Source organism: Danio aesculapii, chromosome 20, assembly GCF_903798145.1.
Source record: "Danio aesculapii chromosome 20, fDanAes4.1, whole genome shotgun sequence".
NCBI lineage: Eukaryota > Metazoa > Chordata > Actinopteri > Cypriniformes > Danionidae > Danio > Danio aesculapii.
The window spans coordinates 7,481,998-7,491,825 of record NC_079454.1 but is presented as its reverse complement, the minus strand read 5'-3'; the positions used below and the strand labels follow the sequence as shown (position 1 = coordinate 7,491,825).

At 34.7% G+C, this 9,828-nt stretch overlaps 1 protein-coding gene across 1 annotated transcript in view; it reads left to right on the top strand.

Moving 5' to 3' along the window:
• The window catches only part of ezrb (ezrin b), a 66,965-nt gene that overhangs the window by 30,812 nt on the left and 26,325 nt on the right, over window positions 1–9,828 (top strand). Inside the window, exons 5-7 of the mRNA XM_056480682.1 lie at window positions 1,838–2,112; window positions 4,539–4,622; window positions 9,109–9,255. Coding sequence (XP_056336657.1) covers window positions 1,838–2,112; window positions 4,539–4,622; window positions 9,109–9,255 — 506 coding nt within the window. The remainder of the gene's footprint in view (window positions 1–1,837; window positions 2,113–4,538; window positions 4,623–9,108; window positions 9,256–9,828) is intronic.

The following is a 9,828-nucleotide window of genomic DNA, read 5'->3' as shown; positions in this document are numbered from 1 at the left end:
TGACTTTAAGGTTTTCAATACAAATACAATAAGATCCATTTGTTTGGTAAACAAAGCAAGTCTCTCATATAATGTATACTAAAATACAGAAAATAATACTTTTTATAACCTATACTGTAAATATATTCAAATATATTCTCACCGGCCACTTTATTAGGTACAGCTTACTAGTACCGACTTGGACCCCATTTGGCCTTCCTGAACTGCCCCTGAAATTTACAAATTGCAATGAGATTGTGTTGATTTACTTATTTATTTATTTATTGCCAACATTTCCTGGTTTATGCATGCTTGATTAATAATTCCTTACATTTTATATAGCATATTTCAAGACATTTTAAAGCGCTTTACACATTTTTGGGGAATCTCCTCATCCACCAATGTGCAGCATCTGCCAAACCGCACACCACAGACCAGCTAATTGGTGGAGAGGAGACAGAGTGATGAAGCCAATTAAGATATGGGGATGTTAGGAGGCCATGATGGACAGAGGCCAGTGGGCAAAGTCTTATTTTTCTTATTTTGTTTTTAAAACTTAATTGCATTCTTAGTTGATTTTTTTTAATGCATTAAATCTGTAACAAAAATCGTACAAAAAACATTGCTTTCACGTGAAATGTGTCCCCACATTAGTTCACCGATTTTTAAGGATATTGGTCATGAAGTGAAATGAAAGTTCTTGAATTTGAAGTTGATCAAGGCTTGAGAACCCCGAAATTATCAAATGGATCTTTTAAAGTGTTAATTAAATATTAATTAGTATTTTTCTTCAGAAAATCTAAAACAATATTATTAAACTGTATCTTTTATTTAGCTTGTTAATTGCATTTTACTTTGCTGTTATTAATATTAATTCACTTTAACAAACCTGCACTGATTGATTTTGAAAAGAAAAATGAATGAAAATGAAATCTTGTACTAAATTGAACACTAATATTGCGCTGCTCTTCAGATCAGAGGACCAAAACTTATCAGTGTATAGATAAAAACATTCATATCAAATGCCAGTCTCTTTAAGAATGTTTAAGAGTTAAATTACATGCATCTAGTCCTCGCATCTGCTGGAGCTTTGTTGAACACAAAGAAAAACAATGACTGAAATAATTAACACATAATTCCGAAACACTGTTTTTTTAATGAGGTGTTGTAAATGGACTTGTCATGAGATGCTCAGTATGAGATCTTTGGTAACACCTTATTATTGGTCTAGTATTAAAGTATTGGAATTTACTAGTAGTTAAGTACATAATCTGCATTATTTTATTCTACAGCACATCCCTAATCCTACACCGTAAAACCCAACAGTCAACTTAATCAAATGAAGAGTGTAGTTAACTCAAAATATCCTGCAAGTTAATTCTACTAATTTGAAAAGTTTTGTACTCCATGTTGAAGGTTAAATAAATACCTCGTTACTTCAAATCAAATTGAGTAAGTTCACAGTACTCCTGTATATAAGTTTTTGAACTCAAATGCTTTGTTGCAATCGGTTTCCTCAAATGGTTTGAGTTGCCTTAACTTAATGGGTTTTACAGTACTCATTTGATTTGAGTTCTCTTCATTTATTGGATTTTACTGTGCTCAAATTGCTTCGTTTACTCAAATGGATTAAGTTCACAGTACTCATTAAGATTCGTTTTTGAACTTAAATGGTTTGTTGCAATCAGTTTCCTCAAATAGTTTGAGTTACCTTAACTTTTTGGGTTTTACTACCTTAATAATTATTATTAAGCAGCATATCATGCGTTTATTGAGCTAAAAGTCAGTCAATGGTTTGTTAATAGTAAGAATTGTACCTTTAAAATAGTGACAATTTTCTCTCTCTCTCTTTTTGCAGGTCTCATCTCAGGATGTGAAGAAAGAGAATCCGCTGCAGTTTAAGTTTCGCGCTAAATTCTTCCCAGAAGACGTAGCAGATGAACTGATCCAGGACATCACTCAAAAACTCTTTTTTATGCAAGTGAAAGACGGCATTCTGAGTGACGAGATCTATTGCCCTCCAGAGACTGCCGTGCTTCTGGCGTCCTATTCAGTGCAGGCCAAATTTGGAGATTTCAGCAAGGAGTTGCACAGACCTGGATACCTGACCTCAGAACGCCTGCTGCCTCAACGGTGAGCCTGCTCGATGACGCCACAACAGCATTTACAATCAACAACCACAAAACAAGCACTATAATGTAATTAAACGCACAAATATGATCCGCTGTTAAAGGGTGCCCATATTAAACTAAAAAAAATGTAGCTTGATAATGCCATGATGGGTGATGGAAGTTATTTACTTGCGACTCAAGCAGAAACTGTCTTAATGCTAGTAAATAAATAGAATTAATGTTTTATAGACACTGCGATTTTAATAATTTAAATGCATCACTAATGCAATAAGCACATGTAACATACTATTCTAAATGCTACTTAAGCTCCATTTATTTGTCAAGTTAATTTGTATGGAAACGCATTGCTGTTTTACGTTAAAACGATCATGAAATTACATTTGCGTGTGCTTAATTCTGTCAAAAGTGTTCAGTGTTGATGTAATGCATTACAAGTCACCTAAGGTATGTAATCAGATTACTTTTTCAAGTAACTAGTAAAGTAACTTTTACACATTACTTTTTTGCTGCTTTATTATTGACAGGCTCACCTAGTGCAAATTGGTAGTGCAGATGTGTTGTTTATAATGGGTAAACATGATTTTTAACATGGTTCTAGCTTAGGATAGGTCTACACTAATCCATATAAATTGGAAAAGGGCATAAGTTCGTCCTAAAATGCTCCAAGTCCACACTATCATATTCAATTCTTTCCATCCTACACACTAAAAGGACTGAGAACACTTTGATTCAGTATTCCATATGCACATGCAGGATGCTTTTACCTGCGTCATATCCACCGGGCCTTTGTTTATTTTCCATTTCTTTGAAACGTTGTGGCTGTCATCTGCTTTCACCGCTGAACAACAGCTCCCAGTAAACATTACTTGTCCTTTGAAGAGAGACAGTATGGTACATGTACAAACTGACATTAATCTTTAAAGGTGCAGTATGTAAGTTTGACACCCAGTGGCTGAACTAGGTATTGCACGCATGGTACAAAACACAAGCAAGCGCATGTTGCCAGATTAATGACATAAACAGGAGCATGCCTGACTATCGAGCCAAAGGCTGATGTACATTTAATTATGCTAAAGAGGTTTAATATGTATTAATTAGGTTATAAACCATACCATTTCGCTGGAGTGCAGTATGTGCACTATTCTGTGCTTCAGAATGACTGTATTTAAATTTCTGTCGGGTCTGGTGCAAACAGTCAAATAGCTTATCACTGCAAATCTAGTCACGTAGTGTGTTGTTTGGACAGGGGGTCACAATGTAACCTGCTCACCTACTATTTACGCTTGTAATGTTTATATTATTTGCTAATTAATAACCTCATGTAAAACTCTGAATCTGCATCTCTTTTCGGAGTCTACTGCTGTCCAGCAGAGGTTGCATTTCGGTCACGGATGCATTCTCTGAGAGCCTTTTTGAGTGAATAAATAAAATACGCTGTGAGCTAAAATATAATTAGCCAAACTGGCAATGGGGGCAGGTTAAATGTCCGTTACGTAACGCACTTTTCAAAGCAGAATATCTGACTTCAGCATTGTTTTTCAGATAAACAAGCATGTTTCTTAAATATCTGCAAACATATTATGATATTTTCATGGTTTAGAAGAGTCAAAAACTTACAACACCTTTAATAAAGTTGTCAAAACGGACAGTTTTCAAACCATTTGCTTTACAGTGTCGTCCACCATGTTAGCTGAATTAATAACATGACTGTCGCATAACTAAAATACACCATATTTTTCAAAAGACTCCTTTTTCACAGTCCAAACTGCAACATGAAAATGTCAATTTCAAATGTATCCTCTCTTGACAGTTTTCAAAAAAAACATGTTTACGTTTCCTAAAAATGCCATCTCAGTGTGGACGGAAGGCCAAAACGGATAGAAAATGGTGCGCTTTTTAATGGAAAAGTGTGGACATGACCTTAAATGTGATCATGTATTTACGTATCATTGCAAAACAAGGCAAAAAACAGATCAGTATCCCTTAAACTGAATAAATACAGTGAAATGCAAACTCCAAATATTCATTCCTGAAGATTGCTAAAGTTTCTTTTCATGCATCCTATTCATCATCAATCTAGAAAGGTTTGTTTGACCTTAGTTGTACAGACGTGACATTACATTTCCTTTAGCCTGAGAATTATTTACATTTAGTTATTTTTTTGAGAGGCGATGCGTTGCCCTTTACTTCAGACACCTCATTCTGTGTGAACAACTGAAATGAACAACAAAAAAAGCCATTTATAACATTAGTTTTTACATCTGCATGACTTTAAACACTCTAAAGCTTGACTTGTGTACACTTATCAATGGAAACTCATCATCATTTGTGTGTACTGTCACACCTGATAACGATGCTCCATATGTCCATATAGATTGTGATTCTTTACAGTGTCAAAAACATTTTCTTTGCTGTTGTGTCCTGCAGAGTTCTGGATCAGCACAAGTTGTCACGGGAACAGTGGGAGGAGAGGATTCAGGTGTGGCATGAGGAGCATCGTGGGATGCTCAGGTAAATTTGACATTTACTGTAGTCATTTCATTTCCAGTTTTATTTGGGATGTACTATGGTAGATGGAGCTTTAGAATTTGTATTGAAGTGTGAATCCATTAATTATAGTTTGCCCTATAGAGGCTTCTTTCTTAGTTTTTACATGTATCAACATGCTGGTATTCAGTGTAAAATGGGTGTAGCTACAGGTTGCTTATGCCTAGGGCCAGACAGAATCTGCAGACTTTTTTGCCATTTCTGCAGAGAATTTTATAAAAAAAATCTGTGGATTTATGCGGAATGATTTTAGGACGTATCATAACTATAAACGTAATATATGAAATAAAAAACAATAGCTGTTTAACTTTTATTTATTGTTTACAACGCTAATCCAATTAGATCCACTTAATTGACCCTTCGCTAAGCCCCGCCCTCCTTAGTTACTGCTGCTACGCCTGTCAAGCTTTCATGCCTGGCACGTCTATTACATAGTGTATGCGCCAGTGTCAGACATTCCCAGGGATATAATTTGTCATTTTTGGCGAACAGGTGAGATATCTGAGAAAGCCAGACAAAAAAAAAAAAGCAGAATGCAAAATAGGGGTATATTCATGACATAATATGCAATCGATTAGAAAATAACTTGATTAAAATTGAAGCTAGGTTAGCCTAGCCGCCTCATACGCTGACCATTCAACAGCTTAGTTCATGCACAGCAGGAGAGGTGACATTTTAAAATGATCTAATGATAACAAATTAAACTCTGATTTCTCTTTTTTTTTGAGCCAAAAAGCCTGAAAGATTAATTGTTCTGCAATGAAATAGATCGTTACTAACCGACGAGGAAACACGCATGCACAGTGCTTCAACATAATTCATTCATAGAAAGAACAGCCAGAAAGATGAAATTGATGGATTTGTACCAAATATTAGCATCATTGACCCATAACAATGTACAGTACCTATAACTGTCAGTATGTTTGTGGGCTCTTTATACAGTTTCTATTCTAATTCGCAGTTATGTGGAAAAAATAAATAAATTGAAATGCAAATCAAAGTATAAATAGCAGAAGTGACCAAATAGATTTTCCCTACCAGCAAATATTAATCTGACACCAAATATAAAAGCAGACACTAACCCAATATAACATCTTTACCAATGACTAAATCTCCAAAAGACCAACGAAAACATCTGTGAATTGTAGCTCTGACATGGGCACAAGGGTTATAAATGACTGAAAAACTGCTGCGGGTGAAGTATATTGATCGCAAGTGCTCAGATTGTGATTGCATCTTGGTTTTGTTCTGTTGATATGCAATTTCAAATATTAGTAGCTTGAATTGGATAGAAATCTGATCGCTATTTGTATGACTACTATGGCGAGGGCTTAAACAAAGCAGTGCTCATAATAACGAGTGAAAAAAAGACAAGAAAAAGACAGCTGGGAACTGCTGTGTAATTTTGTAGGAAACGCAGTTTAGATCTTTTTAGGGTAACGTAAGAGGTGTTTGAGTTATTGCCGTCTATCACTGAATGTGCCAGGAATATCAAAACAAAACCAACTTAACGCCCCTCACAGAGCTCCCTCACAGAGGGTTTTGAAAAGGGAAAAAAATTTACCACACCCGATCAAACTTTAAGGATACCGTTTATCGGATTTGCACAATCCATATTGGCTTGTTTCCCTCGCTCGAAAGCTTAACAGAGCCGCAGTGCGCAGCTACGGTTGCTAAGCCACGATTGATGGGTGGCGGTTTTTGGGTGTGGCTTAGCGAAGGGTCAATTGGAAAACAAAGTCTCTCATATAATATATATCTACTGAAAGACAGAAAATATTACTTTACAAACTGTATTGTAAATAAATCATATGAACGTTTTAATATTACTTTTATTATATCACAATAATATTAGTGAAAATAATTTAAAAACTGAATAAATATAAATTTACACACATTTAAACTAGTAAATACATAGACTCAGTGATGGGCTAAAAATCTATGGAAGTCTGCAGATTTCTGCGCACACAGATTCTGTGTGGGCCTACTTATGCCTCAACCTTTCCTATTTAATCTTGATTTTGCTATAAACACATGAAACCATATAGCAGTAAATGAAAAAGGAACTTATTGTGGTTGTCAACGGGTCAAATGCAAAAAAACAAATGTTTTTTCTAGCATTAGAGTTATAATAGACTATCATGCATTTTTTAAACCATGCTTTACAGTAAAAACATACTAAAATATCATTCAGTGTAACAGTTTACAGTATACACCACAAATCTGGCCGGGCTTTATTAGAATTATTTATAAATCTTAGATTAGAAATCTAAGGCCCCGTTTACACTGCCAGTTAAATGTGACCCAATTCTGATTTCGTGCTAGTATGTGACACAGATCGGACCTGTTCTATGACCGTGCAAACACGAAAAAACGCATGCATTCGGATATTCAGAGATCAGTCTCAGGCCTCCTTCATATGTGGATATAATTCGGATATGTAACGATGCCACTATCATGTAAACAGGCAGATCAGATTTATTGAGGCATTCAGTTTTGTACGTCATTAACCTTGCGACAATGTGGTACTTCTCTGCGGTTTAATGACGTAGAAAGAAGATGGAGAAACTCCGACGCAGTAAACAACAACAACAACAACAGAGGAAACATGGAGGAAAGTGGTTGGTCACCACAATTTGCTTCCACCAGACCTAAGATCTCTCTCGTACCCACAAAATCCTCTGAATGGTGGAGGACACCATATATAAACCATAGGCATAAGCTGCGATGACGGCCCTTTCCCCCGACCTAAAAATAATTTTAAAGTTGGGCGAACTTCACGTATTTCGCAGTGCTAAAAGCAAGATCATTTCTTCCATCGTGTCTAGTGTGTCACAGATGCTAGAACCCGCCTTTACGCATGTGCGATGTCGTAAATTGTATGGCAAGTGTAAACGCATGAATCAGATATGGGTCACAATAAAAAGAACGTGTAAACGGGCAAGCAAAAAAATCTGAGGCAACAAATCATAATTGGCCGTCAAGTCGCAGCCTGAAAATACTAATTCATTACTTATTAAAAATGTATTAATTTTAAATCTGTATCATTCAAATCACTTAGTTTCTCAGCAAGACGAGTACTTCTTACTCCTTTACAATATAATAAAGTTTACTGTGATAACTTTATTGTTTTATATTTTTATAAATAAGTACAGATCAGAATTATTTTCGCACACATTTTGATGCTTTGTTTAAAAATACATACAGTTGAAGACAGAATTATTACCCCCCTTTTGATCTTTTTAAAAAATTTCCCAAATGATGTTTAACAGAGCAAGGAAATTTTCACAGTATGTCTGATAATATTTTTTCTTCTGGAGAAAGTCTTAGTTTTATTTCGGCTAGAATAAAAGCAGTTTTACATTTTTTTAAGAACCATTATAAGGTCAAAATTATTAGCCCCTTTAGGCTTTATATTTTTTCTATAGTCTTCCAAACAAACCATCATTATACAATAACTTGCCTAATTACCCAAACCTGCCTAGTTAACCTAATTAACCTAGCTAAGCCTTTAAATGTCACATTAGGTTGTATAGAAGTGTCTTAAAATATCTAGTCGAATATTATTTACTGTCATCATGGCAAAGACAAAATAAATCAGTTATTAGAGATGAGTTATTAAAACTATTATGCTTAAAAATGTGCTGAAAAAAATCTCTCCGTTAAGCATAAATTGGGGGAAAAAATAAACGGGGGCCTAATCATTCTGACTACAACTGCATATTTAACAATTCAAACCTTAAAGCAGGCAATTGCTTGCATTTAATTAGTTTCTATGAATGTGAAATCATTTCTTTTGTTAATGTAATTTGATGGAGCACTGAACTTGGATGTATTGTCTTATCCCAAATGTATACAAGGGCTATTTTGAGATTAAAAATAAATAAATGCTGTAATAACAACATAATTAGAGTCTTTCTGGTTTGCTTTAGTTTTTGTTTCTGTTCAGGCCCGTTTATTGTTGTTTTGACAGAAATAAAAATTAACAAATCAGTTTTAGTTAACCTCTTTTTAACAATTGAATGATTTTATTTCTTTCATTTATTTACATGACTAAATCAAGAACTTTCTATCTGCAAAGCATTTATTTATCTGGTTTATGTGAGGGTTTTTTTTTTTTTTTTTTAAGCGTATGGCTATTTAATCTATATGCACAATGTTATGTAATATGCGAAACCCTAAACTGAAAACATGCTGTGTGGGATTTTCCTTGAATCCATTTTCACTAAGAAATTGCTAATAATCAAATAGATGCAAACGAATGGCAAGTATATTGAATTAAACATTCTATTTTAAAGCAGAAAGACTAAAGTTGTATTTGTGTTGATGTTAAATGTAGCCAAATCTTACCGTAATATCAAATGCTGAATGATTATCCTCACATCACTGATCAGACTATTAAAACTGAAAGTGTATTCAATTATATTTAATTTTTCTAATCTGTTCCTAGAGAGGACGCGATGCTGGAGTATTTGAAAATCGCTCAGGATCTGGAAATGTATGGTGTGAACTATTTTGACATCAAGAACAAGAAGGGAACGGAGCTGTGGCTGGGTGTGGATGCTCTGGGCCTAAATATCTATGAGAAAGATGACAAGTGAGTTCAGCCTTTACCTGAATTCATTTCTGAAACACTACCCTCAATGAAACCTAAAGGCTCTTTTCCTCAATATAGATCTATAGTTTTTTTCTCTAGCATCTCTGTCAGCTTTGTTATTGGTTTCAAAATGGTAACAATAAGTTATACGACAATTAGCAGCAGAATCAAATGCTTCCTATCATATTTAAGCATTAGTTTACATAAATAATGGATTCAGTTTACTGTAAATACGAAGTTGTTTTATATCATTACAGTTTAAGCAAAATGAATGGAAAGTGCTTTATGACCTGCAATTATTTTCATCTGTGATAATTGCCAAGCACCATGCTAATTTTCAGTGACGTTTGTGATTTGAGGACATGATTCTTTGAACACAATGCTATTTATTTATTTATTTATTTATTTTTACACTATTTATATTGTTCCCTGAATGGTGACAGCTCTGTGTGTGTGTGTGTGTGTGTGTGTGTGTGTGTGTGTGTGTGCATAAGTGCAGCGGGCACTAATGGCTTTTTCCCCACAATGCCCTCTATTTTAACCATAGCAACAAAGACTGGTTTTTCAAGCTGT